The sequence below is a fragment of the Vicia villosa genome, linkage group LG7 (genome assembly GCF_029867415.1).
Source record: "Vicia villosa cultivar HV-30 ecotype Madison, WI linkage group LG7, Vvil1.0, whole genome shotgun sequence".
Lineage (NCBI taxonomy): Eukaryota > Viridiplantae > Streptophyta > Magnoliopsida > Fabales > Fabaceae > Vicia > Vicia villosa.
This window is the reverse complement of record NC_081186.1, coordinates 77,427,661-77,445,950: the sequence shown is the minus strand read 5'-3', so window position 1 is coordinate 77,445,950 and position 18,290 is coordinate 77,427,661. Positions and strand designations below refer to the sequence as shown.

Sequence of the window (18,290 nt, the reverse complement as noted above, 5' to 3'; positions counted from 1 at the left end):
AACCCACTTTAATGCTTTACACATCAATCCACACTTAGTCAAAATTTTTGACATTAGTGTCAAATGAAAGAAGCCATGGAGTAGAACATATTTACATTAGAATCAGCTTAAAATACTCTCTTAAATTCCTTAGAATTGACCTTAGATTTGGCGCGCCATCTGTTTGACAAAATGCTGGCGCGTGACTCAGATTTCTTGCCTGGCCGGATGCGTGACTTAGGCTTAGCGAGGAGGTGACTTTGGAAGCTTCTAAATGATTCAATATCCAACCAATTGACCCAAATCTTGTTGCATTACATAGAGGTCATGGCAAAGAAATGAAGCATACCAAGTTTGCTTCCATGACACTTTTGTAGAGCCCTAAAATTAGCAAGAGATTTGGCATGCCATGTGTTTGTTAAAATGCCAGGTCATGACCTGACTTGTGACCTGGATTGTGACTTGGATTGGATGATTTTCAGTGACTTCAAACCACTTTAATTCTTCATAAAAGCTTCAGATGAAAAAGTGTCCAACTACAAAGTTGTTCTCCTCCATGAGAGGAACAACTTTGATGTTGGGGATTTTTCCAAAAAATGCCATTTGCCACGTGCAAATCAGGGCTGAAGTGGACTGCTCATCAAGATTTAAGACCTTCAAAAAATTTCTAAGTGTTGAAACCTTCCATTTTTGTCATTTTTCTATTTTTGGCAACTTTTTGCCAAACTCCTGATTTTATCCATTCTCCGACTTTTCTTGATTAATTTTCCACCAAAAGTCAATATTTGAATAATTTTCCCGATTTTGACCCAAAAGTCAATTGTTCCGACTTTTCCGACTATTGATGAAATTCCCGATTAAATCTCTTCCAATCAATTCTAGTCAAACAAACACCTCCACAAGGCCAGCCTGAGAAGTTTTTCACACGTAGAAGCCATTCCTGATTTGACCCGAAAGTCAACTGGTTGACTTTGGTCAAAGAACCCTGATTTAAGGAACCGGATGATTTGCAAGCTTGCACTCTTCAATCAATGCCCTGATTTAAAGCAGGGAGACACCCAATCCAGGAGGACTTCAATGAACAAAGAGTCACCTGATTACACCTCAGATCCACACATTTGGTGGGAAACCCTCTGCCAGGAAAGCTTTTTCTTGCTAGTCTTTTGAATAGCACATATGGCATGAATGCATGGGTATGGATTATGACCTAAATGATGTATGTACATGAATGCAAAGCCTAAGCCAGTTAGGAGTTAAGGGGTAGGACAAATTTGGGGTATGACAATACCAGATAAAGACTTGGGTGGGGACCCACACATGTGCAAGGGTATTAAATAACAAGTCTGCCAATTCCAAGTGGGTTTCTAAGTTAGTGGTTGAAAAGAGGAAATCACAAGGGAAAGTAAAGTTGTCTGAAATTATGGCTGAGCTTAGACAGAAATGCGCAGTAGGCATCACCAAAGGAAAAGCTTGGAGAGCAAAAGCTATTGCTGATGAAATAATTGAAGGTGATGCAAAGGAACAGTATAATATGTTGTGGAGTTATGCAGCTGAGTTGAGAAACCATTGTGCTGGTAATACTGTCAAGATAAACACTGAGAGACCACATCCAACACTACCACCAAGATTTGGGAGGTTTTATTTCTGTTTGGATGGCTGCAAGAAAGGGTTTACCCATGGTTGTAGACCATTTATAGGTGTAGATGGGTGTCATCTTAAGACACAATATGGAGGTCAACTGTTAATTGCTGTAGCAAGGGACCCAAATGACCAATATTATCCTTTGGCATTTGGTGTGGTGGAGACCGAGACAAAGGAAAGCTGGAGATGGTTTATGCAATTGCTGATGGAAGACATTGGATCTGAGAGAAAGTATGTTTTTATATCAGATCAACAAAAGGTACATTATGTGTTTGTTATTCATTTTTATGGTATAGTACTAATTGATTCATTTCTATAGTATAGTGCTAATGTTGTTCTTTTTCTGTTGTGTGCTTATGCTGGTTTTAGGGGCTTGTTAGTGTTTTTGAGGAGATGTTTGAACAGATAGAACATAGGGTGTGCCTCAGACATCTGTATGCAAATTTCAAGAAGAAATTTGGTGGTGGAGCTGCCATTAGGGACCTTTTAATGGGGGCTGCCAAGGCCACATACTTCCAGGCTTGGGAGAAGAAGATGAATGAGCTTAAGCAACTTGACAAGAAGGCATGGGATTGGTTGATGGGAGTGCCAACAAAACTGTGGTGTAAGCATTCTTTTTCATTTTACCCTAAGTGTGATGTTTTGATGAATAACTTGAGTGAATCTTTCAATAGTACCATATTACAAGCTAGGGATAAACCAATACTCACTATGGTAGAATGGATTAGGAACTATGTCATGAATAGGATTGCTAATAGTATTGTGAAGCTTGATAAGTGGAACCATAATGTCATGCCTAATCCTAGGAAAAGGCTTGACAAGGAAACTCATTTTAGTGGAGAATGGCTGCCTACATGGAGTAGTGGTGATTTGTGGCAAGTTCATCACCCATATAATGGGTTGCAGTTTGTTGTTGACATTGGGAAGAAAAGTTGCACTTGTTGCTTTTGGGATCTTGTAGGCATACCTTGTAGACATGCTGTTTCTGCCTTGCAATATCAGAATTTAGATCCTGAAAAGTATGTTGATCCTTGTTACATGAGAGATGCTTATAGGGCATGTTATGAAAACAATGTTAGTCCAATAAATGGCATGGACATGTGGCCCACTGTGGATGCTGAAAATTTGTTGCCACCACAATACAAGAAGGGACCTGGAAGGCCTAAGAAACTGAGGTTTAGAGAGTTGGATGAGAGTGGATCAAGGATGAGAAGGGTAGGTGTATCCTATAGATGCACAAAGTGTGACAAATTGGGCCACAATTCTAGGAAGTGTCAAGCTACTGAGCAAAATCCTAATGCACTCAAGAGAAAGGTATTCCCTCACAATTCATGTCTTTATATGTTCTTATATTTGACAAATTATATGTTATGATGTTTGATAATGAATGCAGAGGAAGACACCCAGGACCAAAGTATCAAGAAAACATGTACAAGAGCCGGCTCCAACTGAGGCAGCTCCAACTGAGGCAGCTCCAACTGAGGCAGCTCCAACTGAGGCTCAAACTGAGGCAGTTCCATCTGTGATTGAAGACCCAGAGTTGGATGCATTGCTTAATGATATGATGTCTCTCTTTGAAGAACAAACATCACAAGTTGATAACCCCACACAACCTGCTGTTATGCAACCTGCTGCTGCAACAAGTGTTCCTTTAGCTGTTTCAGAGCCTGCTGCAATGACTGAACCAGTGCCAGCTTCAGCAAGTGTCAAAAAACCTCCTACAAAGAAAAAGAAAAATGTCTTGCCTGTGAAGCCAACAAGAAAAAGGGTCAGTGAGAGTTTGAAGGGGGTGAGAAATGCCAAACGACATGGTGGGCCTGGATCAACACCCGATGTACCATTGACAATTGATGAACCTGAAGGATCTGGTTGGAGTGCATCAAAGAAGATCTCAAAACAGAAGTGGAAGGGAATTGCTAGGAGAATGACTCAGTAGCTGTGTTAAAAGTTCTATCTGACTGTTTTAATGTCTTTAAGTTATGTACTTTAAGTGCCATTTTGGTGCCATTTTTGTGATTTCAAATGTACTGTGTTATTGAACTTATGTTAAGCACATTATGTGCCATTTTGTAACTCCTACTGATTAGAACATATTGGATCCAATCCAAGCTTTTAATTATGTGACATTTTGGTACTCATCCAAGTTGTTAATTATGTGCCATTTTGGTACCATTCCAAGTTGTTATTTATGTACTTGTTATTGTCAATATTTTGGAATCAATCCAAGTTCACTTGGTATTGGCTTAACTAAAACACATGAGAATTTCATATTTTGGTATAATAAAACACATAAGAATTTCATATCAGAACAAATGTCATTTCCATTGTAGTCTATTTCAATACAACCATACACCTTCATAAAGACATTACAACACAGACAAATTAATTGTCAGATAAACCAACATGAGTTAACTTGAACCAACATAACATAAATTGGACTAAATTCAATAACAGAAGTCTTACAAATTAACACATAGACAAATTATTTGTTACATGAACAGAGAAAGAAAACCCAAAGACAAATTAACACAACTAAAAGATAATTCATCTTCTTTGTTAGCACATCAATCTTTTTCTCTATGGCTTCCATCTTTAGTGGAAAGTCTCTCTCAATTTTGCTCATTCGTTCTGCAAATCCTACATCAAGATGCCCAAATTCTCTTACACCGCAAAATTCATCATCCCAAATAAATGCGTTGCAGTCGTCTTCTTTACCCCACAGCTTACACTTCCAATATTTTCTTCCTGGATTTGAAACCGATTTTGAAACAAATAACTTCATGGACACATTGTGGCCACATTTGGGAGTTACTCTTCCATTTGAAGATAAGCTTGAGTTAGATGAAATTTGTTGACTCATGAAGAAAAGAGTAGAAAAGAGACGAAGTTTGTTGACTCAAATCTGAAAACGCAGCAACGAAACAAGAAGGAGAAGAAGAAACCTTGGGTGAACAAGAATAACGCAGCAACGAATGTGAATTAGGGTGAGAAACCTGGGTTTATGAAGTTAAAAAGACTAAGGGTAATTAGGTCATTCCATTTCATGACTTAGTGATGTGGCATATAATTTTATTAAAAAATTACAGAAAATAATGCCACATCAGATTTTTTAATGATGTGGCGTGATAAAGGTCCAAATGCAAACTTTTGAAATTTTATGAGGCATGTTTTGAAACTTTTTTTTTGGCAGGGGGGTTTTTCAACTAGGGCCCATATGGCAGGGGGTAAAATAGGTATTAACCCTTAAATTTATTTTTACAATGGCTTTGCATAATTACAAAATTAGTCATAAAAATAGCATAGATAAGATTAAATTTAGCGATTATTATGGACCTATATTTCGGGAATTAATTAGCTGTCTTTCATATTGGTTTAGAGAAAGATAGAGGAAAAGGAGTAAGAATCCACTACATTTCTTACTCTCCAATTCTTTTCCATTTCTATAGTTTTATGTGTATAAAGTTAAATAAATAATAAATATGTGTCACATGTCTTAGAAATACGTATAATATACACAAAAAAACTATGGTAATAGAAAAGAAATGGAGTGTAAAGAATGGAGTGGAAGGGAAGGTATAAAGGAATCGAAATCCAAAATCTAAAATTAGTTATTTTCCCTGTATTCCCCCTTATCCCTAAAAACCAACCGAATAAAGAAATGCCCCCAAAATCTAAAACCCTAGTGCAATAAACAATGCAATTTCCCAGCATCCCCGCCAATCTTGAAAATGGCGTCGGACCAGGCTGTTGCGTCGGCAAGGAGACATCATGCAGCCTTCATATGCGGCAAATCTAGGTGAATTAACAAGTTTGTTCTAGTTTGTTGCTTTCAATATTGATTGTTATAATGCTCTGAAATTTAAGCTTAATGTGAAATTTAGATTATGCAGTATTAGTTTTAAATTGAAATCCCAGGAATCAGAATATATGCAAGTACATAAATCAACAAAGTTGGTTTGCTCATATAAATTAACAAAGTTAACTTTTTTCATCATATTAATAAGTATCTTAAACAACAAATACGATCACAATCAGAAAAACTATAACCTAGTATTACAAATGATTTGTAGGTTAAATTTCTTTCAGTCATCTGTAGGAAGTAGTTGATTTTCCACCTATACTTAGTTTCTTAAACGGCGACTCAGTTTCTTCAAGTAGTTTGATCTCAAACAATACATTCTCAATCGCCCCCGCCAATTTCTTGTCATCATTGGCATTATAGAAACAATTTCTTCCCATAGCATCAAGAACTACCTTTCTCCAAACAGAGTCGCTGTTGATTAAAGTAGTTGCATTCCCCAATATCCAAAGACAATATCTGAACAAAATATGAACTCACTTTTCACTAAACATAGAAAAAGCTTAGCAAGATTGAAAATAGTATTATATACTTAACATACATACCTAGCCCTAGTCATAGCCACATTTGCTCTTTGTCTGTTTGACAGAAAACCGACGTTACCACTTCCGTTAGATCTCACTGTTGATATTATTATAATATCTTCTTCTCCACCTTGAAAACCATCAACAGAGCGCACACTAACAGAAAACTCTGAGTTAGAAGTCGAAGTGTACTGCTTAACTTTCTCCTTGATTTCATAGACTTGAGCATTATATGGAGATATGATTCCAATGCTAACCTTCTTCTTTTTTCTCATGAACTCTGAAAAAGAAAATGAAGTTACACACGATATGAATTCAGAATTCATATAAAATTAATGTTTTCAAAGGTACGAGAAAGAAAATAAAAACCTTTTTTAAGACTTTTAATAATCTCAGATATAGCAGCAACCTCAACCATGTTCTTCAAACTATGTCCACGACCAGATTTCTCTTTACCCTCAGCTATGTTTATAAAAGAATAAGAAGCAAACATATCTCCTTCAAGGAAACACTTGTTATAGCTTTCTTCCATTACAATGGCCGCATTAGAAAGTTTTTCATCATAGAACTCTTTGCATGGGAATAAGCTAATGGATGGATGCATTCTATACTGAACATTAAGCATTTTCCTTTTGTATCCCAATCTTACCAGCCTCTCAAACAAACTTCTTCCGAATTCACACTTGTCTGCAATCTACAAATATAATAATCTCAAAATATCATCGAACGATCTTTAAATAATGCAAAAGTTTCAGAGTTCAAATAACAATAAAAATGAAATTATTAATTACCTTGCTTTTGACCAATGCAGGAAGCTGTCTCTCATCACCTATAAGAATGCAATGGCCAAGACCAGGCAGCTGCAAAGGAATAGTAGATTCACATTCTTTTAGTTGTGCAGCTTCATCAATTACTAGAAATTCCACCGGAGTCATTCCTTCTGTGTACAGTTTACCAGAACTGGAAGCTGTACATAAAATTAGACATGCATTTGACAAACAAAAATTTTCTATATCACGTCTCTTATAAATACAAGGTAAAGAAATCGAGGTAGATAGCAAACTTAGAATGCTTAGTATCTCATCCCTTTTGTCGCTTAACGGTCCAAAGCAATCAGACACAAAATTTTCTTCAAAGTCAAAAATAGTTGGCTTTAATATGGCCTGACTCAGGGAATTTTCAAAAGACTCGAACAGATTAGGAGCTTGTAACATGGCTTTGAGAGTTTCAAGGGAAACAAAAGATTTTGGTAAATGAGTGTATAAGGCGCGATTGAAGACCTCAAGGATATCTCTTAAATTCTCAAATACCATCTTTACAAATTTTTCCAGTGACATCACACATGCATTCTTGTCGTCTTCATCCAATTCATATATCTGTGCAATCTCTTTCCATGCCTTCTGCACATATCTCTGGAATGTCATAGGATAAGCATCCCTATTTTTTCCCTTTGCCAATTCATCTAAGGATAAATCATCTTTCTCTGAGAAAAGCTGTTCTTTATAGCCCTCAAGAATCTTGGTAAGCTGTGTATATAACGTTCGCGAGCAAAACCTGAGTTCCTCTCTTATTTCCATGACTCTTTTCTTTTCAACTGACGAATCCATGTATTTCTGCTGAACAAATTCCTCCATTGTCACGATGCTTTTCTTTTTATCTTGCTCAACCATTTGGTTTATCCCTGCAATACCTTTCCATGCCTCATTCCCCATATTTTTCTTGTATGCACGATAAGCACGGTATGCACATATCTCTAATAAATACTGCTCTTGAGGATCCCTAAGCAACCGTTTCATTAATTCCAAGATTTGCCTCCATCCAGTACTGGGATTGAAGCATTTCATTAGACTATTAACCCGGTTATCAAGAAAAACAATTTCAAGACCCGGGTAAGAATCCAATTTCATTCTCTTACTATTGCCAAAAAGCAAAATTTCACCAAAACCATAGGTATCATACTCAAGTGAATCCATTACTAAACTATGCAACCGAATTGCCACCTGCAAAACTGCAGTATTAGTTGGAGCACAAGTCAATGTTCTGGTTTTCAATTTGAGCAGTGAAAACAATAAGCATGCAACCGTTTTTGTTTTCCCCGTTCCCGGTGGTCCCCATATTATTTTGACATCAGAATGATGACAGTTTGTCATATCAATACTGCTCAAAACAGCATCTTGTTGAGATTCATTAAGATTTTGAGAACTTATTATCACGTCTTCCTTGATGAATGGAGCATGACTATCTGTTTCTGATAGACATTTTTGACAGTTCTGTCCACTCTGAAATACAAAGCAAGCATTTAACAGGTTACATTCATAATCTTATTTTGAATTCAAAAGTCAAAGTGGAATTGACCAAATGTGAAAATTGCACTGCACAGAAATATATTACACAGAGAAACTCATTCATAATAAACAGTAGTGATTCTTACATTTGGATCAGGCTGCAATACTTTTTCAATAATACTTCCATGCGTCTCAGAGTTCAAGGCTTTCCAAATCCGAACATTTGTCGTCATGTTCATAAGGTAAACTGCATACAACTTCTGCGTTTGATTATCCCTCGTGTCAAATTCAAAATCTGTGTTAATGCATTTGGATGAAATTACTAGGATTTCCTCGTCAGATTCCAATTTTGGGTCAGATTCCAATTTTGGACCAAGAACAAAAGCAATATGATAGGGACTCTTAGGAGTGTTCAACTTCAAGTCATCTACACTCTTAGGCCTAATGTCTGTGAACAAAATGAGATCCCCATACTCAGGTTCATACTTTCCAACATCTTTTTCAAACTTTATGTTATATACCAACGGTTTGGGAAGATTGAATAGCTTGCTGTCTCTTTTCAGTTTCAAGATTTCACAGAAAGGCGCTCGACCAACACCTGACAGACTTGAAGATAAATCACTGTGTGTTTCCTCTAGCAATAGAGGAATAAAGGCTTTCTTGTACTCTGTGGGTGAATCAAATGTCTCTGGAATTTTATTCACCTGAGAGAAAACCAGTATTCATTTCAATATAACATGATACTAACAATTAACAAAAAACTCAGCATATGCAATTAAATAACTTTATACTATTAATTCTGAATTATGCAACGACATAAGATAGTAAAGAAAACGTTTTGGATTTAAAACTATATTACCTTGTACTTGTAAAGATTTTCGTTGAAAACGTCTTGTAGAGTCCATGAGAATACGTTATTTAAAAGCCCGACAATTTCATTTGTTTCTTTTTCAGTTGCATTATTAGAGCATCTCCAATGGTAGTATTTTCCTTTGAGTTCTCCAGCTGGACATCAATATAATAATTAAATATTGAAATAATTTTCCATGTCATAGTAGAGTTGCATTGCAATGCAACTATTAAAAAATTGTGGTACCCAATCAAATTAATTTATGAGGTAAAGTTGTGGGACCCTTTAGAATTACACCAATAAAATAAAAATTAAATAAATTATTTTAAGATGATATGGCTGGTGGGACCCATAAAGAACTCAAAAATGGGTTGCACCATTGGAGATGGTCTTAGTCTTCTCCATCATTTGCTCCTTAAATACTCCTAAAGCAACCATTAAGAAAAGCAAAATCAGTATCAAAACACAAAGACATAGACCTAGACAGAATGAACTAGTTTAAGTTGTTGTTGAAGTAGCTGAGCTTAATGTGAAATAAGTGAAAAAACAACTTCATGTAGAAATAATGTGGAACATAAATAAAACAAGAAAAATGACTAAAAGAAAAAGTACTTACTTTATTATTATTATCAGTCTTAAACAATGGTGAGAAGTTAGCTTCATGCAATGTTGGATAGTTTTAGTGATAAGTGAATGAGAGTGAAATTTATTTGTATAGCTGATGAAAGTGGTGTTTTCCATTCAATTAGAGGGATGGCAATTGAAACGGCACATAATTAGTGTGCTTCCATAGGAAATTACATTATGCATGATTCGCATGGTTTTCTCGAGTTCTGTAACAGCTTTTCGTTTCCATATGTATGAATTGACTTAATGTAGTACTTGTTTTCAAGGTTTGTAGTAGTGGATAATAATAAAATTAATATAATCCTTTCAAATGCTAACAAGTATACATGATAATGAATTTAATATAAAAATGTTTCTTTAAAGTTTAAATCATGAATTCAATTTTCTAAAATTTTAAAAGTTAGGTTTTGCAAATCGAAATATCTACTTTTATATCAGTATTATTAAAAATCAAAGTGATATTAGATCTTGATGATTATTATCAATAAAAGAATCATTTATAAATAATTTAATACTAGTAATGTTAATATATTCTTAAATTAACTCAATATTTAACTTATGTTTGGTAAGACATGTTTTCGAGCTTATAGCTTATGTCTTATATTTTATAGTTCATATTATAATTTAGACTCGTTTGGTAACGGTCTTTTCATCACGAGCTTATAGCTTATTTTACTAACTTATAGCTTATTTTCCAGACGCTATTTCAAATAGCGTTTTAGCTTATGTCTTATAGCTTATTATTTTTTCTTCCTTTTTTATCCTTATTATTTTAATTGATATCCATTTTTAACCTTTATAATTTATTTTAATTTAAAATAAAATAATTATACATTAAATATCTTTTATGTCATTTTACATTTATAAGTTAATTGAACCGCTAATTTTACCAAACAGTTCAATTAGCTTATAAGCTATCAGTCTCAACGATCCGCTATAACCTATAAGTCATCAGTTATCAGCCATCAGTTATAAGCTATAAGGTATCAGCTAGCTTATCTGTCAACCGTCATTTTTACCAATCAGACCTTAATGTATTAACTTAGGTCATCTGGTATGTCTTAGTTGAGTTAAATGAGGGCAAATTATTGGTTAAATTATTGATATTTATAAATTAATATCTAATTTTTATTAATAGATTTAATTTGTATTTTAAATGAAATCTACGAAATTAATTTGCATTTAGTTATATTTCTTAATTAATGTTAAATTCGTTTTTCTAATAATTAAAATTGATTCTTTGTCCTACTCCAAGGTGTTTGTTACCACTTAAAAATAGTTCAGAATCGGGAATGAAAATCATTCAAAAAGATGTATTAATCATATGATCTTTTACATTTTATAGATCAGTGTTTGTGTGTTTCTGAAAATGTTCACAAAGTTTGAATTGTATTGGAGAAATATCTAAAATATGAAAACATTTGGAATTATAAAAAAACATTCATTCTTCTACTTGTCAAATGTTTTCATAGTAAACATCAAGAAAAGGACTTATGTTTCAAATATGTTACATAATTGCCAAAACTAAATAGCAACACAAATGTCTGTTCCTTGTGCACGTGATTGAAACTTAGAAAACAGTCCATGATATTGTTATTCATAACAATGATTCAATGTCTTCTCTTAGGGACCGAACACCTCGCAATTGATTCGCCAGCGTAATACTTGGCACCCTAGGTTTCCTTACCCTGCCAAACAAAAAAATTGCAAATTACATTAATGATTGTTGATCTTAATTGAATATTTGAAGTAGCAGCAATTTGTACTAACAGCAATTTCAGTATTTTCATGAATATTTGAAGAGATTTGGTTCAATTGAGTAATTATTTTACATGAATATCTGAAGAGATATCAATTCTAATTACCTAGAGGAAGTAGAATCTGTCTCTGGGTTTTCACACAGACTGAGTTTCTTAAATTTCGACTCAGATTCTCCAACTATTTCAAGCTCAAAAACGATATCCTCAATAACACGAGCCAATTTCGGGTCTTCTCCAGCTTCATGATAACAATTTCTTCTCTTAGCAACAATTAACTTGCTCCAAATAGAGTCACTATTGGCTAAAGTAGAAGCATTTCCTAATATCCAAAGACAATATCTGCGCATACAAAAAAACTTAGTTTGGTCTGCACTCTGCACAACAACATGAAAACTTGTGAAATAAGTTACATACCTGGCTCTTGTCATAGCCACATTTGTTCTTTGTCTATTAGAAAGAAAACCTACTTTTCCACTCCCATTCGATCTCACCGTAGACATTATAATAATATCTTCCTCACCCCCTTGAAAACCGTCGATCGAGCGAACACTCACAGAAAAATCGGTATCAGAAACAGAAGTGTACTGCTTAATTTTGTCCTGGATTGCATAGACTTGAGCGTTATATGGAGAGATAACTCCAATGCTAACTTTGTTTAGTGTCCTCTTAAACTCTGTAAAACCAAAAACATGCACATATTAATTATTGCATATTAAAGTTTCGTGTTACACATGTTAGACAAAATAAACAAAAATCGTAAAGAGAATAACCTTTTTTAAGGTTTTTAATCATCTCAGAAATGACAGCAACCTCAACCATGTTCATCAAGCTGTGGCCACGGCCAGATTTCTCCTTACCCTTAGCGATATTAATAAAAGAATACGATGAATATAATTCTCCTTCAAGGAAACTCTTATTGTAGCTTTCTTCCATGACAAAAGGGGCATCAGAAATCTTTTGATCATAGAACTCTTTGCATGGAAATAAGCTTATGTTTGGATGCATTCGATACTGAATATTAAGCATATGCTTCTTGTATCCTAACAGCACCAGTCTCTCGAACATACTTCTTCCAAACCCACAACTATCAGCAATCTAAAAAGTTAACAATTTCAAACACATTATAAAACATTACTTAAATAATGACGAAAAGATTCACGGTTCAAAAAAACTAAATTCAATAACCAGGTACCTTGCTCTTCACCAGTGCTGGAAGTTGCTTCTCATCACCTATAAGAATGCAATGCTGAAGACCCGGTAGCTGTAAGGGGATTGTTGATTCACACTCTTTCAACTGAGCCGCTTCGTCAATTACTAGAAACTTCACCTGAGTCATTCCTTCGGTGTACAGTTTAATAGAACTAGAAACTGTACACAAAATTAGACATGCATTGGACAAGCAAAACTTTTCTATTTGATTTCTCCCATTGAGTTCAGGAAGAAGAATAGATCTTGAAAGCAAACTGAGTATTTTCAAGAACTCGTCTATTTCAGAGTTAGATCGAAGAAAGCAAGAAGGAATTCTTTCTTTTTCACTAAGAGTTTGCTTAAACTCTGCTTGAAACAATGAAATTCCAATAGACCTCAATAATTCAAGAGCTCGAAACATCTTTTTCACAGTTGCAAGCGAAATGAAAGACTTCGGCAAATGAGTATATAAGGTTTGTATCAGATACTTGAGCTTCTCACTTAGTTCACGAAATGTCTTCTTTACAAACTGTTCCAATGTCATGAAACTTTCATCTTTTTCTATCTCGTCCGAATATTCATCTGCAATATCCTTCCACAACTTCTGCACATATTCCTCAAATGTCATAATATCATCATCATTCCTACTAATTCGCCTGTACGAGGAGAAAGCGGATAAAACATGACTATGGTTTTCCCTGACAAAATCCTCAAGGGACTTATGATCACTCTCTGACAAATATTGATTTTTAGGATCCTGGAGAAACTGGGACATGGACTCCAGCGTACGCCTCCATCCGGTTAAAGGAGCAAAGCACTGCATGAGGTTTTTCACGCGATAATCAAGAAAGATATCTCCTAGACCTGGATAACAATCAACTTTCATTCTTTTACCATTTCCAAACAGCACAATGTCGCCTAAACCATATGAATCATACTCAAGGGATCCCATAACTAAAGTAAGCAACCGAGTTGCGACTTGCAAAATCGCAGTATTTGTTGGTGCACATGTCAGTGTTCTGGTATTCAACTTGAGTAGAGAAAACAAGAGGCATGCAACAGTCTTTGTTTTCCCAGTTCCTGGAGGACCCCAAATAAGTTTGGTATTAGCATGACAACAGTTTAACATACCAACACAGCTTGAAACAGCCTCCTCCTGTGATTCATTCAGATTTTGAGAACGAATTATGTCTTCTTTAGTGTAAGCATATTGACTACAAAACTTGCAGTTTTCTCCACCCTGAAACACAAATCAAACATAAAAAATGTTCAACTCATATAGTCATATCTAACTGCATAAACAAAAACTTCATAGTTCTAAACTACATAGAAACTCAAATTTGTACACAACTGAGTTTGGCTTATTTGAACTTATCTACTAGTATAAGAACAACATTGCATGTTATGATATTAGAAAAAAGAGAGACTAACAAAGAAAACAAATGAAAAAATGATTCTTACATCGTGACAAGGCCGCAACACTTTTTTAATAAGGTCAAGGTGGTCACCGTCTGACTGTGAATTCAAGGCTTTCCAAATACGAACATTTGTTGTCATGTTCATAAGATAAACTGCATACATCTTCTTATCATTATTCCTGAAGTCAGATTCAAACATGCATTTCGATGACAGTATCGAGACTTCACCAGAAAATTCATCTTTTGGCGCGACAACATATCCAACATTATAGGAACATCTTTGTGTATTAAGATCATCTACTCTTTTAGGCTTAATATCAGTGAAAGCAACAAGATCGCCAGCTTCTGGTTCATATTTACCATTAATATCTTGTGAAGTCTTCAACGATAACAGATAGAATAATGCTTTTGGAAGCTTAAATTGCTTCCTATCCCTTTCGATTTTCAAAACTTCACAAAAAGGAGCATTAGACACTCCTTGCATGTTTGAGTATAAATCTGAATGTGTTTCCTCCAGCAATGGTTGAATGAAGGAGTTTTTGTAATCATCAGATGAACTAAACGTGTCAGGAATTTTTTTCACCTGAGAAGAAAAATTCATAACCAATGAAAATATTAAGCAGTTCTTTAGAAAAAAATTTCGACCGATACAAACAAAGAGGTAAAAGAAAATAACCTGTTTTTTATAGAGATTTTCATTGAGAATATCTCTGAGAGACCATGAGAATACAATTTCCATAAATCCAAAAGCTGCATTCTCATTTTCATCTTCATTTGCATGATGACTACTATTACTCTTCCACATTCTTTAATAATTTATCACCTCTTTCTCAAGGAAGAAGAACAGATCGCACTAACACCAAGTACAGTTCAAGTTTAAGCCAAGTACTTCATAGAATGATGCTATTATGTGTGTATGTGTGAGTATATATGCGATATAGAATGTGATATTAGTGGAATATGAGAAGTTACCTTCATGCATGGTTAATGTTAGTGGTGTTTAATTCAAGGAATACTAGTAGAACTTGGTAATAAGGTACTTTTATTGGGAATGACAAGATGCATTGTGAAATGATTTTTCGACTTCTACAACTCTTTTATGGCCTTGTAGTTGCTGATCATACATGCACACCCTCTTCAGATTTCACGTATTATGAAAAGTTGTTATTGGATTAAATTTGTAAAAAATGTACTATATTAGTTTTATACTGTATAAGTATAAAAAACAATTTTGTGTTTTTTAATTATAAATTTAATGTGAATGCTTTTATTAAAGAATTCATGATAGTTGGTGTATATATTGAAAATATTTGAAAATGATTTTATTTTAAAGCACTTCATATGTGAAAAGGAGTTTTATAAATAACTACTGAGTGGGGACTATGGGTCGTACGAGTAATATTTAAATTGTTCCGAATAATATTTTGGTTAGAAACGAGTAATAATATCATAATCTATGAATAATATATGCATTATTTGTACACATCTACCATTCTGAGTAATATCGAATTTTAACTATTTTAAGTAATATATTCATTGTTCTGATTAATATTTATACTATTTTGAGTAATCTGTATATTATTTTGAGTAAGCTTTTTCTTCGAATAAAGTCGAAAAGTTAGGATTTAATTATCACCATTGATATTATCTAATGATAGCGTTCAATTTGAAGATATCACAAGCCTCATTTCCAACAACATTCAAAGTGAAGTGCTTAGATAATTGGTGTATTCAACGAAAGTCTTGAAACTTTAAAGTGTGAAAGAGAGAAAATGAGAAAGCTCTTTTCATTGTGTCTCAGTGATCAATGTTCTGTAAGAACACCAGAGCATTTTCATAAAGTAATATGGATAAATCAAATACTAACAAAAACTCTTTTTAAAACCTATATTTCTTAAAGAAAAAAACCTAAAAATAATTTGGACCCTAGTCAGATAAGTTAATAACTTTCAGAATAATTAGGACATATTTTTGAACTTTATAATCTATTGGATCATATACTTAATCGATGAGTGAAAAATGAATGTATAATCGATTGTGATAGTGTTTTAATGAAGGGTAACGTCTCTCTATCAAATATCTCCAAATTGGTCTAAAATAATCAAATATTTAGGTCATTTAATCGATTGGAATAAAGACCCAATCGATTAGACAATTAATTTTATCCATGGGTTATTTCCTTTTTCTGAACAATCCTTTGGATTATAAATAGAGGTCTTCCCTTCCATTTTTCACATCCAAAAACGTTATATTTTTCACATTCCTCAGACACACACTCTCTCAAAAATATTTTCTCCTTCTCTCACATAAATTTGGCCATAGTGATTTAAGAAAGATTTTTGTGTTTAAGTGAGTAAATTGTTTTGGAAATGGTAATATTGTAAATTCACCAAAAGTTATTTTTTATTTCAAGTGAATCTTTCTTCCTTAGGAAGTGTTCGTTTCGCTTTGGAGCTAAACTTGTTAAAAGCTCTTTTGGGAGGATTTAGTATTAAGTTTCAATTTGGTTCGTGAGTCGAGTCACTTAAGGAAAAAAAATTCTAGATTCTCGAAGATAACTAGGAAAAATATTTTTATCGGTTCTTGAGTTAAGCCCGGTGTAAAAGCTCAGTTGGTTCGAGATCAGTCTGGTGTAAAATTTTGGTTTAGTTCGTGGTCAAGCCATTATAAAACCTCAATTTTGTTCGAAGGAAAGCCAGTTCGAAACTCTATCATTAGTTCGAGATAAGTCCGTATAAGATATCAGTTTAGCTGGGAGTCTAACCGCTTAAAGCTTCATTCGGGTTTGGAAACAAGAGAACTCACCTCAACTACCTACATATTAGATAGTTGCAAAAGATCATCTGTTGGATCAAGTGTCAGACGACATTAGAAAAGGTATAAGAACAAGATCCCATATCAACAATTTTTGTAAGAATTATGCTTTCATTTCTCAAATTGAACCTAAGACGAGATTTGATGCCTTACTGGCATCTAAAAACCTTCACGCTCATTCCCTAACACAAGAGCTTGGGGGGATTTTTCCAGGCCGACCATATCTATCTCGATCAGACTACACCTCCATAGATCCGACCATCATAAAGACGAGAGCATCCCATATTCAAATCAAGTATCTGTTAAGCTCTCAAACATTCTGTTGACCACTGGACCCTCAAAGATTTGGAAGCAAGAGATATATACCTCTAACGCATCCAACGCCCCCCCCCCCCCGGCAGCCCATATCGGAAAAGGAGCAATGCAATTATTTCTCTTTCCTACATATACAGGATGACGCCATTTTAGGTAACATGTTTCAAACACAATTTAAATACTCTCTTTTCATTCACATATTAAATTGAGCGTCAGAGTGATAACCTTGCAAGTACACCCTACTCCATCACATCAGAAGCTCTCCTCCACTGCAGCTTCCGCAACTCTACACATTTCTGGTTCCGAAGCGGAATAATAAGCACATTTGACTATTAGACAATCAGAAGATTCCTTAAGTTGGGGAAATCAGAGGCATCTAGTCATGTCAAAAATGTGGTAGTGGATAAGTTCAAATAATTCAATTCAAACAGCCCCTTATACTTAATAAATGTCAAAAATACGCAAAACACATAAGCACCTACTAACCTATTTTACAAGTAATAAATGAAAAACTCTAATTTATTAGTACAACATGATAAAATGTATGTATGAACTTTTTGACAGTGTATTCCCTAAGAACAAGTTAAAAGGAACAAGAAACCACAAAAAATTAGTAAAAAAACACCAAAGCTTGCTAAGCCAAGAACAAGGTATCGCTAAGAAAGCAAAGGCGACAACTTAATACTTCATATTCGAGTAAATTCAAGTTTAAGCAAAAAACCTCACTTAGCACAAGATCAAGTGCGCTAAGCAAGATGTGATAGTTTAAAAGACTTAAGGGCTAAGTTACTTCATGAGCAAGGAAGGGTTTGCTCGGTAAGCGAGCTTGGAGGCGTGCTAAGCAAGAATAGGCTGCAAAGACCACTTGTAGGATGAGTTGGCATAACTTAATGGTAGAAAATGTAGGCACGCTAAGCAAGTTACGAGTTTCACTTAGCGAGAATGACATATTAAAAATCTATAAATAGGGGTTCAAACAATTCAGTTGGAAATAATTTGGTGTAAATTAGTAGGTTTCTTGGTAGGGAGT

The 18,290-nt window shown here is 34.5% G+C and overlaps 2 protein-coding genes and 1 pseudogene across 2 annotated transcripts; 1 reads left to right on the top strand and 2 right to left on the bottom strand.

The window, feature by feature from the left end:
- Positions 1–1,399: 1,399 nt before the first annotated feature.
- On the top strand, positions 1,400–3,556 carry LOC131619395 (uncharacterized). Its single transcript, XM_058890497.1, has 3 exons — positions 1,400–1,879; positions 1,990–2,934; positions 3,014–3,556. The coding sequence occupies exons 1-3, from the start codon at positions 1,400–1,402 to the stop codon at positions 3,554–3,556; spliced, it is 1,968 nt and encodes a 655-aa protein (XP_058746480.1).
- A 2,150-nt stretch (positions 3,557–5,706) lies between these two features.
- Positions 5,707–9,576, bottom strand: LOC131619394 (uncharacterized; annotated as a pseudogene).
- A 1,786-nt stretch (positions 9,577–11,362) lies between these two features.
- On the bottom strand, positions 11,363–14,936 carry LOC131617528 (helicase required for RNAi-mediated heterochromatin assembly 1-like). Its single transcript, XM_058888806.1, has 7 exons — positions 14,808–14,936; positions 14,175–14,714; positions 12,718–13,953; positions 12,296–12,620; positions 11,940–12,198; positions 11,631–11,864; positions 11,363–11,453 (listed from the first exon to the last, which is right to left on the bottom strand). The coding sequence occupies exons 1-7, from the start codon at positions 14,934–14,936 to the stop codon at positions 11,363–11,365; spliced, it is 2,814 nt and encodes a 937-aa protein (XP_058744789.1).
- Positions 14,937–18,290: the final 3,354 nt, after the last annotated feature.

Excerpts from the sequence above, each read along its gene's own strand:
- LOC131619395 (XM_058890497.1), top strand. The coding sequence starts at position 1,400 with ATGGCTGAGCTTAGACAGAAATGCGCAGTAGGCATCACCAAAGGAAAA. Across the intron at positions 1,880-1,989 it reads TTATATCAGATCAACAAAAG|GGGCTTGTTAGTGTTTTTGA; the intron begins GTACATTATGTG and ends TGCTGGTTTTAG. Across the intron at positions 2,935-3,013 it reads CTAATGCACTCAAGAGAAAG|AGGAAGACACCCAGGACCAA; the intron begins GTATTCCCTCAC and ends TAATGAATGCAG.
- LOC131617528 (XM_058888806.1), bottom strand. The coding sequence starts at position 14,936 with ATGTGGAAGAGTAATAGTAGTCATCATGCAAATGAAGATGAAAATGAG. Across the intron at positions 14,715-14,807 it reads AAAATCTCTATAAAAAACAG|GTGAAAAAAATTCCTGACAC; the intron begins GTTATTTTCTTT and ends TTTTCTTCTCAG. Across the intron at positions 12,621-12,717 it reads CAGCACTGGTGAAGAGCAAG|ATTGCTGATAGTTGTGGGTT; the intron begins GTACCTGGTTAT and ends TTAACTTTTTAG.